Source organism: Elgaria multicarinata, chromosome 1 (genome assembly GCF_023053635.1).
Source record: "Elgaria multicarinata webbii isolate HBS135686 ecotype San Diego chromosome 1, rElgMul1.1.pri, whole genome shotgun sequence".
NCBI lineage: Eukaryota > Metazoa > Chordata > Lepidosauria > Squamata > Anguidae > Elgaria > Elgaria multicarinata.
The window spans coordinates 181,762,479-181,779,250 of NC_086171.1; the positions used below are offsets into that span (position 1 = coordinate 181,762,479).

At 43.3% G+C, this 16,772-nt stretch overlaps 1 protein-coding gene across 4 annotated transcripts in view; it reads left to right on the forward strand.

The window, feature by feature from the left end:
* The window catches only part of TOX2 (TOX high mobility group box family member 2), a 256,597-nt gene extending 240,425 nt beyond the window's left edge, over nt 1–16,172 (forward strand). For all 4 annotated transcript variants that reach the window (XM_063119869.1, XM_063119896.1, XM_063119878.1 and 1 more), the window contains one exon: nt 15,120–16,172. In XM_063119869.1, coding sequence (XP_062975939.1) covers nt 15,120–15,156 — 37 coding nt within the window. In that variant the 3' untranslated portion in view covers nt 15,157–16,172. The remainder of the gene's footprint in view (nt 1–15,119) is intronic.
* Nucleotides 16,173–16,772: the final 600 nt, after the last annotated feature.

A 16,772-nucleotide genomic window follows, 5' to 3' on the forward strand; every position in this document is an offset into this window, starting at 1 on the left:
GGTAGCTTGCAATGCATTCCGTTCAACCTTTTAAGAGTTGTTAGAAAAGCATTACTGGGGACCTGGGGTGGGTGGGTAAGCAGGTACTTCTCTTAGCGTGTTGAGAAAATGGATGAACAGATATCCCCTGCCTTCCATGGATCAGCTGTGTCTGGTTTTCTGTCTGCTTGGCTTCCAGTTGTTCATAGAGGATTTCTAGAATTAATTTTGGAACGGACAATTTGATCTTGCTGTCACTTTCCCTTTCTCCCATTGTTTGCCATGATTCCACTCCGCCCCCGCACCATTTCATTTATGTCAGGGGCACAGGCACAGGCCACCCTGCATCCCTGCTGCTATTTCAGATCAAAACAGCAGCAGGAATGAGGGGCAGCAAGACTCGCCCATGCTGAGAGGAGCATCTGCGCCAGAAAGGGAAGCCCCCACTATTATGTCCTATCTCAGATCAAAGGTAACAGTGGGTCATGCCCACAGAGGGGATTCCTCCAGGGGAATCCATGGGTCGTACTGGGGTGCCTGCACTTGGATTGGGCCTGCAGGATCAGCTATGCCTGAATTTCTGCTTGCTTGTCTTCCAATTTTTCTTGAATGAATTTTGGAATTGGCAATTTGATCTAAGTAATGCATGGGAACTATAATGGGCATTGAAACACCAGATTTGTTTTTAGCATGCACCTGTGCATATAATTTCATCAGCAATCCATTCAGTACACAAGTAAGCATCCTAACACTCATCCATCTCTGAGGAAGTGCAGTGTGAATTTCCTGCACATGACTAGGGAAAAATAGAGACCTGAGCCAGGAGTTATTTTGACAACATTTTAAGCCTGAAATAAGGGGCAGAATCCAATGCTGCACATCCACTAGTGGAACCGGCCACCGCATCTGTCCCATGTGCAACCAGCCCCACCACTTCTGGTCTGCAAGCAGCCCCTTCTGCTTGCAGAATGGTGATTTAGCACTTCCAGAGACAAACCCCAAAGCACTTGTCTCTGGAAGGGGGACGGGTTGGCAGAGCTCCACCGACCTGCCCCTTTCCAGAAACAAGCATATCTGCCCCTTTCAGCTTGCCTCTGGAATGACTAAGGGCCTTGCTAGACCTGCCTGATAATCCAGTGGGGAGTAGGGGTGAGGCCGCGCTGCAGCTAGCGTGGGCCGTCGCCCCTAGCTAGACGTAACATGCGACGGGGTAAGAGAGAGCCCTGTCGCATTGGCCATTTTTTTAATCTTAAAGGGGCCATGTGCGCAGGAGCATACCAACAAAACAGTAAGTCCTTTTTTAAAAAATAAAGGGTTCCCCGCTCCCCCTGCCCCTGATTTCCCCCCCACACAATGTCTGATGCCCACTCGCTCGCCCGTCCGCCCCCTGCTCGCTCGCCCACCCGTCCCCTGCTCACTTGCCTGTCCGCCCCCTGCTCGCCATGTCGGATGCCCCCTCCACCCCCCATCCCCGATCTCCTTGCCCTGGCTCCGTTCTTCTTCCCCCCCATCCGCCATGTCTGATGCCCACCTGCCTGCTCGCCCGCCCGCTCGCCATGCCCGCATGATCACCTGCCCGCCATGTCCGATGCCCCCTCCCCCATCCGTGATCTCCCCACCTTGGCTCCACTCTTCCCCCCCATCTCTCCCGCCGGGTCCGCTCTTCCCCCCCCCGGCTCCCATCTCCCCCCCCCCCGTGATTTTAAACCCCCCCTCCCCGGCACAGCCCAGTGTGCGGCTTCTCCCGGCTATTCGCGAGTAAGCAAGCAGCCGGGAAAAGCCATGGAACCAGCTAGACAAGTGGATCCGGTTATCCTGGGTCAAGGGAGGGTTTAGCCCGGCCTGACCCCGGGATCCCCTGTGCGTCATCTGCACGCACAGCAGGGAGCCCGGGCCTCGCACCGTCTAGCAACCGCCTAAATCACTGTTTGGCCAACGGAAGGGGCCATTTGCAGACTGGAAATGCCAGGGCTGGCTGCCCGCACAAGGGCAGCGTTGGATTCTGTCCAAGGGCTTTGGTGCCCCTGAAGGTTTTCACAAAAACACACATTTTTTGCAGCCACCATTCATTTGTGTGGTTTTGGTGGTGGCATTTACTCTCCCTGCTGCTGCCCAGTGTCATTTCCTCAGTGCACCATACCCAGAAAACACTAGCGATAGAGCAGGAAGCATTACTTTGAGCCCTGCCCTCATGTGATGATGCCATGTAAAGGCTCCCCATCCCCCAAAGTAAAAATCCTTACATAATGAAAACTACCCGGTTAGAAATTGTTTTTATGATGTTTACTTTTCTTTTTGCAGATTATTATTTGTGTATCAAGAAGAATTCAGTTACATGAGTCCCTACCTGTAGTCTAAAGTTATGCAGTCCAGATCCATGTTTATCACCTCATCTGCTGTCTGTGAGAATAATATTTAGCACTGAGTGGTTGCACAGGGATAAGCTTGCCCTGGAGGAGAAGCAGAGCTTCTTCCTTCTGTCCTGTATCCGCTGTAAACACAAAGCAGTTTGATTGGCGAGTGGCATGCATGTGTTTCCAATAAAGAATCCTGAGAATTGCAGTTCTTTGAGGCAGTTCAAGAGTTCTGTTTGAGAGTCTTCTCTGTGCCTCTACGAAGTTACAATCCCCAGAAGTTCCTTGAGAGGTGTCATGAGAGATAAATCAGTTTGTAATGTGGATGTAGCATGGGTGGCTGGGTGGGTTGTTGTTCTTTTAAGAAGAAGACAGGGATAATGTCTTGAAACCTTAACCCATCCAGAAAAAGGATTTTATTTGGACCAACTATGCACTTCCAGAGGTGTTTCAGCATAGAGAGCATCATTTCTTTTGCAGAACTAAATATTGTTCTGGTCCCTTCGGATTTTAAAATTGCTTTGCTATAGGGATTGTTTCCCAGTACATCCTTTGTGAATATAAAGCCCCTAGGGAAGCCTAGGAGAGTGTTCGGCTGTTGTTGTTGTTTTGCCTTTCCTTTAAGACAACTTGGGAAATAAATATTTTCTCCAACACAATGGTGAAACAGTTTTGTACATGTAATATCAAACACTCTTAAAGTTGGCTAATGTTTAGAGGTTATCATTAAGGAGCTGTTGAATTCAAGAGGAACTAAGAACCCTCTTTCAAATGCTGACAATTAAAAAGAAAGAAAAAAACTAAGTAAGTCTGGCAATCACTAGCAAGGCTCCTCCTCCTCAACTACCATTTCCAGTGGATTGATTTGTCTTTCTTTTTCCTTCTGTATGCCCTTCCAGCTTCAGCACTTAAGCATGCATCTTACTGTGGTATTAGTAAAAAGAAACAAAAACTAAAGGCAGAAAACAGGGGAAGCAGCAAAGAGGTGAATTTCCAAGACAAGTCTGCTCTAGTGCAACAAGGCTATTATATGGAGATGGAAAATAGGAAGATCAGGGCCTGACTGGCATCCTGCTAAGAGGAAAAAAGTGGATTTTATATAATCTGGAAAGTGGAAAGGCCTGTACACATTTGTTGTATATGTAAGAGCATAAGAACAGCCCTGGTGGGTCAGGCTGAGATTCTATCAGGTCCAGCATTCTGTTCTCACAGGAGCCAACCAGATGCCTATGGGAAGCCCACAAGCAGGACATGAGTGAATTAGCTTCCTCCCACTCATGTTTCCCAGCAATTGGTATTCAGAAGCCAGCCACATTAGCGCCATCCCTTCATCTTGTGGTAGCAAATTCCATAGGTTGATTATGTACTGTGTGAAGAAGTGCTCCCTTTTGTCTATTCTGAATCTCTCCCCCCACCCCCCACCCCACCCACCAGATTCTAATGTTATGAGAGAGGAAGGAAAACATCACCCTATCCACTTTCTCCAGAGCACGCATAATTTCCCACAAGGCTTGCTGAACTTGTGTTGCTCATGACCCAAATGCTTGTTGGGTCCTTCCTATAACACACCTATCCGCACAGAACCTGCTGTGGAATGAATAATACTCTGCAGTGGGAAGGAAATGATGGTGTGGTGTATCATTTTTTAAAAATCATGCAGGAAGCAAATTAGCAACTTCAAGCAACGTATTAGCATCCAGGACTATACAAACTTTGCCCTTTCTATTATATGTAATCGCATTTCCTTATATGTGATTCAGTCTGCAGTAAAAGAGGCTGATTTTTAAGCATTGCATATAAACCTTACACACGTGTGTTCCAGAAAGCAGCTTTTATGTAAAGAGCCACATGGTGTGGGGGTGGTGGGGGTTACATGCCTCTCTTACGTGCAGCTTCATTATATAGCTTAATATAAAAAGTATATATAGGCTAATATAAAATTGCATTATTTAGACCTATTGGAATATTGACGAATGCTGGAGTACCCTAATGAAACATGAATGCAATGGGCAGGTAGGACCTCTAAGTAACTAAAACAAGCTCTTTAGCATTCTGGGAAGATGTTGTTTTGCGTGCCCACTGCCCCGTGCCATTCATGATCAGAGCTCTCACATTTCATGCCTTTGTCACAGTGAAAATGTCAGATTTCATGGTTTTATCTCATATTCCTGGAAAATAATATTTAAACCATGCAGATTATGCTGAGAATGACAGAAAATAATTATAGCAGATTATGGGGGCGAACTAACTTCTGTAGTTCATATACTGCAGCACAAATTCTAGCAAGGGGGCATATGAGGGGTTTCCGTGTTTCTGGTCTAGTGCACAGTCTGGAATGGTGTGCATCAGATCTCATCCGTGGATGAATCCTGCTCACAGTCCTCATAATATTTGATGCTTGCATATGCTCTGTTGAACACATTGCACATATTCAGTCAGCAACATTGTTTGTTTGTTTACTTTTTTATACCAGCCAACAACCAACACACTCTGAGACACTTACAAAAGATCAAACTCTTAAAAATACAATATAAATACGATTTACATACAAAAAATTATTTGTGAGCCAGTGTGGTGTAGTGGCTGGAGTGTTGGACTGGGAGTTGGGAGATCCGGGTTCTAGTCCCCCACTTGGCCATGGAAACCCACTGGGTGACTTTGGGTTGGTTACAGACTCTCAGCTTAACCTACCTCACAGGGTGGTTGTTGTGAAGATAAAGTGGAGAGGAGGAAGATTACGTACACCGCCTTGGATTCCTTGGTGGAAAAAAGGTGGGATATAAATGCAATAAGAAGAAATAAATACAATTTTAAACAACAAAAATCCCAGAACTAGTTAAAACCTTATCATATGTTGTCAAATGCCTTGGAATATAGGAAAGACTTAACCTGGTGCCGAAAGGATGACAGTGTTGTTGCCAGGCAGATCTTGCTTGGGAGAGCATTTCATAATCAGGGGACCACCACCAAAAAGGCTGTGTTGTTACCATCCTCTGAATCTCCCTTGGAGGAGGCATCTTGAGGAAGGCCTCAGATGTTATTAGACTATCAAGGTATAATAAATACAGTGCATCTAGGACAGGATCAGCCTTGATGAGATGCTAGGGGAAATGAATGCTACTGTACAAAATTATTTAATTCAATAATTGTAGAAATCACATGCGGCTATTCAAAAAATGAATGTTTCTAAAGACACTATGGTTTTCATATGATCTTGGGTGCTGTCATCTAGATTGCTAAATTAGTAAGCTCAGCCTTCTTCCTAATTAGGCTTCTTTCTGTGTTTTGTTGCAGAACAGTAATATATTTGCTCAGAGTTTGTAGGAACAGAAATGTGTTTTTTTTTAGATATTTGCCTAAAATGATTTAGGGGTGTATACCTATAAATATAATATCTGAAGGTAATCAAAACATGTTTGCAAGCACATGTTTCATACAAGTAAACTTGTAGTGAGCAAGGATTTGCTGTGGCATGCTGTCAAATGTCCACTTGGTGGCAAATTTGGATTGGCTGCTGAATAATGTATGAAATTGCCTACGTCCAATTGAAATGATTCTTTAATCAACAGTGCACAAGTGCCATTGATTTCAATGGAAGTCAGAATCAGTCTACGTTACACTTGTCACACATTGCCCATCATGGCCATGTTGTTTTTCGTAATACAAAATTTGTATTGGAGCCATATGGGGTTTTTTCACCTGCAATCTACAGCAGCGGCATTTGGCAGCAGACTTCAGGGCCCAGTATGTATGGCCAGGCGTTGGGAAATTCATTTCTGTTGCTAGTAAAGAATCCATCAATGCCAGTTTCTCTCAAAGTCTGCACAGAAACTCATCTCAGTATTTACTTATTTTTATTTATTTGTGATACTCACATATGCTAAATATAATAAAATCCCTAAGTGGGATTTTATATGCATTCATCTCAATATTCCCATTTTTGTATTACTTTTGTCCAATATATACATCTTTGCAAGCATTTATTTCTGATATAATTATTTTTTGGGTACATTTATTTCATTTATATACTCGTTTTTCTGCTCACTTTCCTCTAATGTATGCATTTTTGTACACATTTTTGTTTGGTGAAACTGTATTGCAAAAGCCACAGAAGTATAAATACAGGAAGACAACCGTGTTCCAGTTTGTGTATTGATTCAGCAAGTGTGAATTTGGTATATCCATATCAATAGGCAAACTGAACAAAATTATTTCCCATCCCTAGCTGCAGCAGTAATGACATCTAAACAGGCTTTTAGGCACGCCTAATGTTCTCTTCATAGTCCATTGTGAGTCACTCAAGCCATTCCGTTATAGCCATTGTCATTTTCAATTTTCTTTTTGTCTGTCATGAAATAGTGTGAGATAATATTTGTTGCCTTCAGCAAACCATGATACCTCTAGTTATTCCTCTGTGCAGGATACATCATGGTCACTTGGCTTTGTGGTCTTCTGCAATAGTGTGTCCACGAAGGAGGAGGATGCATACTATTGCATCTTGAGCATTAAGAACAGGAGTATGCATTAGAACTACACATAGGCAAGTCAGTGGTCTTTTTCTTATAGTCCTTTTTTAAGCCTACAAACAGTGGGGCTGTTCAGACGACACTTCAGGGACTGGTTAGTGAAACTGTGGTTGTCTGGGGTTAGCACTAACCACAAGTCGTGCTGTCGCACACAACACTTTAAGCCATGGTTAGACGATCTGCAGACGATCTGACTGGGGTTAGAAAGTGGTCAGGGTTTAGCAAAAGGCATTGCACAAGACACCTTAAACCCTGCTGCTTAACCAAAAGCCTTAACCAACAGGGTTTGAGGTGTCTTCTGAATAGGTCCTAGATGTCAAGTACATTGCAGTAGTATGGATGATCTGCAGAAATGTGGAGTCCCCGCTTCATGTTTATTTTTGAAGCCTTGATTTGAAACATTGATCATATGAATAGTGAGAATAAATAGCATGAAAATGGCCTAGGATGGTCTATTTTTTATATATACGCATTGGTTATGTGGGGCAGCTCCGCCTCTTGAAGCTGGAGGGTTTATCACAGCATAGACTGTAGCATCTTACCCCTGGCGGGTGACCCGAGAGACATTTGCTTTGCAAAAGCCTCTTTTGAATGGGTTGTCAGTCAAGGTTGCTTGTTTCAGGAGCGTGCAAGGCTCCACCCTTGGCAGCATGATGTAGCCGTCCTTTTCCTTCATCACAACCTTTCTTATCAGAATGCAGCTCTGCTCCAGCATCATCAGGACTATGTACCAAATCTGAGTTGTAGCAGCTGAGCCAAAGATCTTCAGAAACGGTCATTAATATCCGCCCTGTTATTTTACCAGGGCTTGTGCCACTCCATTGATAGTCATAACTGCTGACTTTTTCTCTTTAAAAGCGACTGCTATGTTTTGATTTGTCTTTTCTGTTTACTAGACATTAGACTACTGAATAATTGTCAGTTGCTCATATCCCTCACAGTTAATTACTGTTTACTCTTCTTTGCCACTGTGTATGACCTGCTCTCTGGGCATCTTAATCAAACTTTGTAATTTAGGCTGAGTTCTTTAAACCTTTTAGTCTAGAGTGGTCATGGGAGCACTCTGGGATAAGTAGCCTAAACAGAGCATTAGTCTGTGAAGCAAATCATACAGACCTGCTGACTTGCATACAGTCAGTTTGTCCAAATAAAAACAGACTACACTAATTCATGCTGGAGACTGGAAGATGCATCCCAAATTATTCAGTCTTCCAAATCACTTGAGTAAGTGAACAAACACCATAAAAAAGCAAAGATAAAACATGGCAAACACACTTAGTTTAGATTCAATTATTTATAGTAATACCCGTAATGTGTTTGGGAGAGTAGTTTGTAAAATTAATGAAGTTTTGGTACTAGAAGACCTCACTACTTCATGCTCGTATTAAATCTTTGCTGAGGGTAGGAAGACAGAACATTTAAATGCAGATTATAAAAGGTACAGATAAGTGAGTTATAAGCGGGAAATGTGATGGATACAATACAATGATGGCATCTTTTGCAAAAAGATGCATCAGTGAAGTGCTTCAATATGTTCCATTGTTCCTGCTCTAGTTTTTTATGTTCAATTCCCAGGGCACAATCCAGCAAAGGTTAGTCACAACAGAGGGCAAAACTTGACATGATGGCCATTGACCCATTTCTTTAAAGCTGGGTCTGCTCTAGTCACATAGAAAGGAACCGGGGTGTGTGTGTGTGTGTGTGTCTAGTTTTTAGGGGGGGAAGGAGTCATGCAGATGAGGGGAGCCTCTTCTCATCAACACTTTTCTCTCAGTTGAGCACAATCTGGTGTTAGAGCTTAGTTTTAGAGAAAAGCATCTGTGGGACTGTTGATGGGCAAGCTATTAGCAAGTGAATGGATTAGTAGCCTCCTATCCATGTGCCCCTTTTGTTGTCTAATCAGATACCCCCACTCAGTGTTTACATTATTGGGGTACACCCAGGTTTAAACAAAAAGCCCACCACCATCTAATTTGGCCCCAAGTCCCTTTTAAAGTCCACCCCCCACTGTCAAATCCCAACAATGACAAGGTGAGATATTCCCTCGCTTTGTGAAATGGGATAATGTGGTATCTTTTAGTTTGAAAGCATCATAGACATATTCATTTTTCTGAGCTTTTACTAAGAAGCTTCACAATTATTCTATGAATTGAAACACCTCCATGTAGCCATTAAACAGGATGAAGTATTGCAACTCTAATGTAGCAAGGCATTTGTGAGTGGAGCATCAATTGAACAGAGGAGGAACCTTGCATATAAAGACTTGCATTGTGTTCCTTCCTACAAACTGCTTTGGAAATGGAAATGGATCTTGGATGCATGCCTGTAGTAGCTTGTGTCTTTATAGCATAAATCACCCATTTATTTTTATTTATTCATTTATTTACTTACTTATTAAATATGCCGCCCAATAACTGAAGCTCCCTGGGCAGTTCACAACAATTAAAATCTTAATATATAGTATAAAAGTTTTAAAGCCGCAATAAAAAATTAAAAAACAAAACCTAGCAGCAGTTCAAAGGTTTAAAATACAGTCACAGATTTAAACAGCAGAAGCTTTATTGTTGGAGATTCAGGACATATAAAAGGAAGAATTTCTTCACACAGCACATGGTTAAACTATGTAATTCACTAGCACAAGATGTAGTGATGGCCACCAATTTGAATGGCTTTAAAGTAGGATTGGATAAATTCCTGGAGGAGAAGGCTACCAATGGCTACTGGTCCTGATGGCTATGTGCTATCTCCAGTATCAGAGGCAGTGAGCCTATATACACCAGTGGGTGGGGAACATGGGTGTGAGGGTGCTGTTGCACCCATGTCCTGCTTATGGGTTCCTGGTCAACAGCTGGTTGGCCAATATGTAGGCAGAGTGCTGGACTAGATGGACCCTTGGTCTGAGCTGGAATCCTTGAGGTGTAGCAGGAAACTCTGATTGACAGGATGGGGGGTATTTTACCAAACAGAGTACATGGGAAAGTGACAAGCTACCTGCCTGCCAGCTAGCTAGCGAGAGTTTCTGCTTGGGGACATGACATGTGTGGATTTGGATAGACAGAATGAGTAAACAAAGGAGTGCAGAGCTTGAGGCCAGACTCCCTTTCTCAGCCAGGCACATGGAGAATTCCAGGTGTGGGGAAAAAGGTATCAGGGGTTAAAATATTGGCCCCCCTGTAGCCTTAGCTTCCTAAAGGTAGCTAAGCAGGCTATCACAAGGGTAGAGGGCTGTGGGTGGGGTGTCTCCCCCCTCCTATTATTTGAGCACTGTACGGGGCATGAGTTGGAAGAACAAGAGCAGCCCATTGGGGCCCAGGAGACTGGAATTGCTGAGAGGTCCAACCAGAAAAAGGAAGCACTATTTAAATTATTTTCTTAGTCGGCCAGCCTAAGTTAAATTGTTCAGGCAAATGATACAGAGGAGCACAATGGAGTAGCTAAAAGTGCCAATCAGCAGCTTCCTTATCACCAATAGCTGAGTCCATTGAACTAAATTATAAGCCTACACATTGCCAGTCACTTGGCAATGAAAGCATCCACATAAGAATGTCATTATTGATGGAACATAAGAAGCTGACATACCAAGTTTAGTCCATCCATCCATCCATCCATCCATCCATCTAGCTCAGTATTGCCGACACTGACTGGCAGCAGCTCTCCAGGATTTCAGACCAGAATCTTTCATAGCCCTACCTGAAGATGGCAGGGATTCAACCTGGGACTCTTTGCATGCAAAGCCCTTGTTCTACCACCAAGGCACCGCCTGTGAACTACAGTATCAGAGGAGTAAAACACAAGGAGCACACCGCGGCTCAGAAGTGTCGTTCTATTGGATGGCCTGCAAAGGGTCATTGCCAAGCAAATGTAAAAAACAACAAGACCTGGCCATGGGTGGGGCTAACAGGAGGGCTGGCAATGAAACACGTTCACCAGAGGGCCACTTGGGCATTCTGAGTCAACCAGACTGTTAATTTATTATTTATTTATTACATTTCTATAATGCCAAATAGCCGAAGCTTTTTCTGGGAAGTTCACAACAATTAAAACCATAAAACACAATATAAAAGTTTAACACTACCGTATAAAAAATGAAAACCATAACCAAATAGCAGCAGTGCAAAGATTTAAAATATAGTGTCAGGTTTAAAAGAGGAACTGAAAAACTAAAATGCCTGGGAAAATAAAAAGGCCTTCACCTGGCGTTGGAGAGAGCACAGTGTAGGCAACCAGACTAACCTCCCTGGGAAGCTCATTAACAGCAGCAGTGACTGGGAAAGCCTCGTTATCATCGTTTTATTTATCTTATTCAAAATCGTTTTTAGGCTGCCTTGAGGGGTAAAGATTATGGGAAAGCCAGCGAAAACAGGCAGGTTTCAGAGCAGATCACCCAGTCCCTACCGATATCCAGGCTGCTGCATTCTGCACCAACTGAAATTTCCAAACTGTTTTCAAAGGCAGACCCACATAAAGTGTATTACAGTAGCCAAGCCTAGATATCTTAGGGGCCCTTTAGACATTACACTAGCAGCATAGGAGCCTTTTTCTTTCCATGAGTTCATCCTACAGTGCTGCTAGCCACTACATGGGTGGGACCAATAGCAAAGCTCATCACCACACAGTCATTGTTCGGGCTGTGACTGAGGATGACCATGTGATGGAAAGGACCCACGCAGTTGGCCTTCCCCAGAGGGTAGCAGGCCTTTAAATGTTAAAGCAGCACCGTGGGATAAACCCACCCCACAGCTGCTCCCATATTGCTGCTGTAACATCAGACAGCACTCTGAACTTGTTCTCCTTCTGTTTTAACATTGCCAGCTAAGTCACAGTTCTCATACGTGCTACCAGGGTGCTACCGGTAAGCCTTTGCCCTGCTTGTCCCATAAGAGGCTTCAAGCATGGGGCCATTGCATACCTTGGGTTGTAGCCAACAGTGTTGTTCCGCCAGTGAAAGGGGGATCATTGGCGGAACAGATTTCCCTTCCCCTGCAGCCTCTTGCACTTCCCCAAATCTGCTCTGAAGGGTTGGAGGCCCCTCTGGAGCAGATCTGGGTGTTGTGCAGGGAGCTGTAGGAGGGAGTAGAGAGTGGAGAAGTCCTGCTGCATAAGCAGGAATCTCATTGCTTGAGTGGACTTCCATACATGCGATGTTGACTCCTAGCCTTGATGTTTTCTGTATGTGGGTGTAGCACAATAAATACCATGCACAGCATCATGTTTTACCACATATATATATGTTGGGCTGTAATTTGGGACCCATATATGTTCAGAGCAAAATCTCGCTCCTCAGTCACCAGGGGTACTTTTAGTTCACAGCCCATATAATTGAATGGCTGCTATTCAGCCCAAGATGAAAAGTAAAGCGCTTGGGCACTAGATTTGGGGATGGTGTTGTGGGTACCTCCTGATATTGGGTGGCCTGGCCTTCACCAGAAGGTACCTCCTGGGAGGGAATGATGTTTGTCTACACAGATTCCCAAGATTCCTGCAATATATAGGCCCACTGTCTACATCTATCTCACCTTTCATAAGTAAACTTTTGCAAGATGTTCTTGAATTTGCAACAAAGAGAGCAAACAAGGAATCAAATAAATGACTAAGAACTGGGATGTCTTCCTGAAATTATGCCCAAACACAGAACATTTATTTATTTATATTTTTATCCCACTTTTCAGACAGATATTGACTGGGTTCGGACAACATATTAACCCACAATGGATTAAATAAGCCACAGTGGTTTATTAAACCCATCGTGGGTTATCTTGTTGTCGCTTGGGTAATTTTTAACCCACGATGGCTTATTTGGTCAAATTAACCCACTTTGATAACGCACAATTTGCAGAGTGGGTTATTTAACCCATTGTGGGTTATCGTGTCATCTGTCAGGCACCATGGGTTAATTGGCTTATTTACAAAGTCACATGGCAAAAGCACTTCAGATTGCTGCCACTGCTCTATTTCACCAGTCGTGGGCGGGGGAATGCACAATTGGGAACACAGTAAATCATCTATTCCAGCAATGGTTATAGGGTGTGTGCAACTGCGCTATAGTGCTTCAGTGATGTAGCAATATCGACAGCACATCTATGCCAACAATGGTTATGAGAGGAAGATTGCAATTGCACATTAGCGCTATAGCACATTAAGATGTGACACCCCTTTTGTTGTACCCAGGGTTTTCCTTCTTCTGTGTATAATTGCGCAGTGTTTGAAGGAGGATCAGGTGCCTCCCAACTAGGAGAGGCTGTGTATGAAGCTTGGTCTCCATACAAGGCTTTATTTGTGCCACCCCCTTTGATGCACACGGGATTCTCCCTTGGGTGCCTCCCGACTAGCGCCTGCTGCAATGTAATGAATGGGTGACTGCTTGGGCGGGAGAACTGCAATGGGACGGGGGATGGGGGAAAGGGTCAGGTAAGGCACAGTAGCTTAGTAAACTATGCACAGAATTGCCCAGGGCTCCTGCTGTTTTAACTGTTGTGATGAAGAGGGGATTTCACCAGGTGCTGCATGCATACAAATGGCACCTGCTGAAATCCCCTTTTCTATACAACTGTTAAAGATACAGGAGCCCTGTCCTCCTTTCCAGATGGTCACCCTATACAAGAAGTTGTGGCCAGGCTGATTATTCCTCCCTGTTTTTGCTGCCTTTGTTCCTCTAGCTGGTGCCATCTCCTCACTTCTGCAATGCCAGGCAACTTTTTCTGAGAAGAAAACATTAACAGCCATTTTACTATTTAGGAAAGATGTGGGAGATCAGGAGCTTATCTACTATAAGAAGAATATGAGATATGTTGTACTAATTTCACTTCAATATCTGTGTGCTTTTATAAATAGATAATTTAATTAACTGACAGTTTTCATCTTTTGGCATTTCAGTGTTTGTACCTCACCCTGGTAACAATGGCTATTCGTAATCTGGCAATGGTTCAACTAATCAGTGAGATAAAGAATTTTAATAAGGGAAGGTGACATGTATGCCAAAAATGAAACACACACAAAAAGCTGCCTCTGTTTTTTCAGAAGCCAACTTTTGCAAAGCTTCATTTCTCCCAAAACAGTCTGCCCTCTACATCCCACTGGATTTAATGGCAAATATCTCACTGATTTTAATTATTGTAGTTTGCCCCTAGAGTCACTGGAGCCATTATACATTTCAAGCCCCCCACCCTCCACACACACACAAAAAGCGGAGGGAGAGTTGCTTTTTATCTGCCTGCTTATTTCTTTATATCGTACAAGTATTGATGACCCTAGTAGGCTTCGATTATTATATCTCCTATTTTTAAAAATCCAATGTGCAACATTTCTAATTTATACCTTCATAAAGCACTGGTACGGAATATCTGTGTCTACTGGACTGTTGGCTATCTTTTTTTTAAAAAAAAAACTGGGTTCATACATAACACTAACCCATGATATGGGTTGTTGAATTCTGAGTTGCTGCATTGTGCAAAGCCGCATGAACAAACCATGGTTGGTTGACCATGAACAACCCAGAAAGAGAACTCATTCTTTGTTGTTGGTTTGTGAGTTCTGGATGGTTTAAACCACAGGTTTTTTTTTTTGTGAACCCAGAACTGTGGGTTGTTCATGGGCTGTTTCATCAAGCTACAGAGGCAGTAGGCAAGAGTGGTAAAAAGAAACCTCACACGCCAAATCGCTCAGCCACTCTACATGCCAATACTATAGCGCAGCTAACGCATTTGGGATATAAGAACATAAGCAGTGCCGTGCTGGATCAGACCCAGGGTCCATCTAGTCCAGCACGCTGTTCACACAGTGGCCAACCAGTCATCGGCCAGGGATGAACAAGCAGGACATGGTGCAACAGCACACTCCCACCCATGTTCCCCAGCAACTGGTGCACACAGGCTTATTGCCTCGAATACTGGAGATAGCACACAACCATCAGGGCTAGTAGCCATTGATAGCCTTTGCCTCCAGGAATTTATCCAACGGTTAAGGAGGAGGGAAACGAGCAACTCTTGGGCCATAGCTAGACCTACGGTTTATCCCTGGATCATCCAGGGGTCAAACCTGTTCATCTAGGTAACACACACGGGATCCAGTGCTCAGGCAGGGGCGAACCCTGGATGATCCCAGGATAAACCTTAGGCCTAGCTGTGGCCTTGGTTTGAGAAAACAACCCATGGTTTGATTGTTTGCAAGCCAAACCTTGGGTAGGGCAACAAACCATGGATAGGTGTTACATGCAAACCAGGTGACAGTCTCACCTGTCTTTTTCCTTTTGTTTCTCTTATAGCATGCTGCCAAGGGACAAGTCACTCTACCTCACTTAAACCCTGACATCTCCATTCTTCAAAGGTGAAAAGGAAGGACATTTACGAGAGTCTGTGTTACAGGCTACCCAGATGGGCATCAAGCAAGTCATGTGGACAAGAGAGCACCTCGCCTTTGGCTTCATATCCTGGCTCTGAGAGCAGCCGATCCCTTTTCCTCCTCCTCCTCCTCCTCCTCCTCCTCCTCCTCCCCCTCCTCTCTTTCTTTCTTCTCAGAAGTCTACTGTACATGGAAGCCAAACTTGCATAAATCATAAAAGAACAAAATTGACAGACGACTACCCCCGCCCTGCGCACACCTTTCTCTGCTTGCCACCAGCTTAGCTATGGACCCTTTTCCTAGCGAACTGCTTTTTAGATTCAGCACAGACCCGGGCACAGCGCTCGAAGGCATTAGGCTTGGCTCAGCAGGAGGAGACACTCTTTTGACGACTTGCTAAATGGCACTAAACTTTGTGCAAGACAAATGTGAAGTCTGTGTGAATATTGTACATGCAAAAGGCCTTGGATGTCTGGCAAAGAAAAATAAATTAAAAAAAAATTAAAATTAAAACCTATTGTTTGGAGGTTGGGTGGACGGAGCAGATGGAAAGCAGAAGTGCAAATAAGAGAGGGAAACAATGTGAAAAAAAAGACCATGAGAAATATAATTTGTTGGATAGTTGTAAGTAGCTTACTAAATGTTTTAGAACTGTGCTAAAGACATCTTTAAGATTTTTTTGTGGAGAAAATTAGTAGTTTACTTTATAGTAAAAGCATTTTATATTAATTGTAGCACATTTTTTTAGTTATACATAGAATGGAGATGTGTATAAAAAATAAAAAAAACCCGAAAAACCCTGCCAAACTCGTTTCTATTATTTGTACAGCAAGAAATGGACAATTTATATCCATGTTATATGGCATTATTATATTTTTTTCAGCCATATGTCCATCTATTTAAAATTGCTGACAAGGATTTTTGTCTATTTATGAAAAAAAATTAGAAAGCAGAATTACAGTTTATGAAAAGTGCGTTTTCCATGGTTTTTTTTTTAATTATTATTTTTTATTTTCTTTGTGGTGCTGTTTTTACAGTACCTGCACATTTTGGCTCACAATGCTTATCTTACCTTTCTTTATAATAAAACATATGAAAAGTAGAAACAAGGCTGTCTCAGTCTTTTATGGGCTATCGAGAGATACCATTCTGCACAGCTGTATTCAACCATGAAAACATGGGGACATTTGTTGTGCTGCAAAGTCCTATGCGGTTTGTGATGTATCTACACAGTAAAGTACAGGATCAAGGATGCATAATGAGCAATGTTCTTGGTTTGATTAAGTCACACACATTTGCTTCCTGCCTTGACAGCTTGCTGTCATTATTTGCCCCAATCCATTGGGTATGGGGGTGGCCATGCACAGATAAGGTTTCTCTACTTAGGAAAGTTTTTTCCCACTCTCACCTCAGTGGACAACAAGGAAATGTACACACAGAATTGCCCTTAGGATTGAAGTGAAAATCAAATGCTCCATCAAAATTTAAAAAAGTGAACTCATAGAATCATAGAATAGTAGAGTTGGAAGGGGCCTTTAAGGCCATCAAGTCTAACCCCCTGCTCAATGCAGGAATC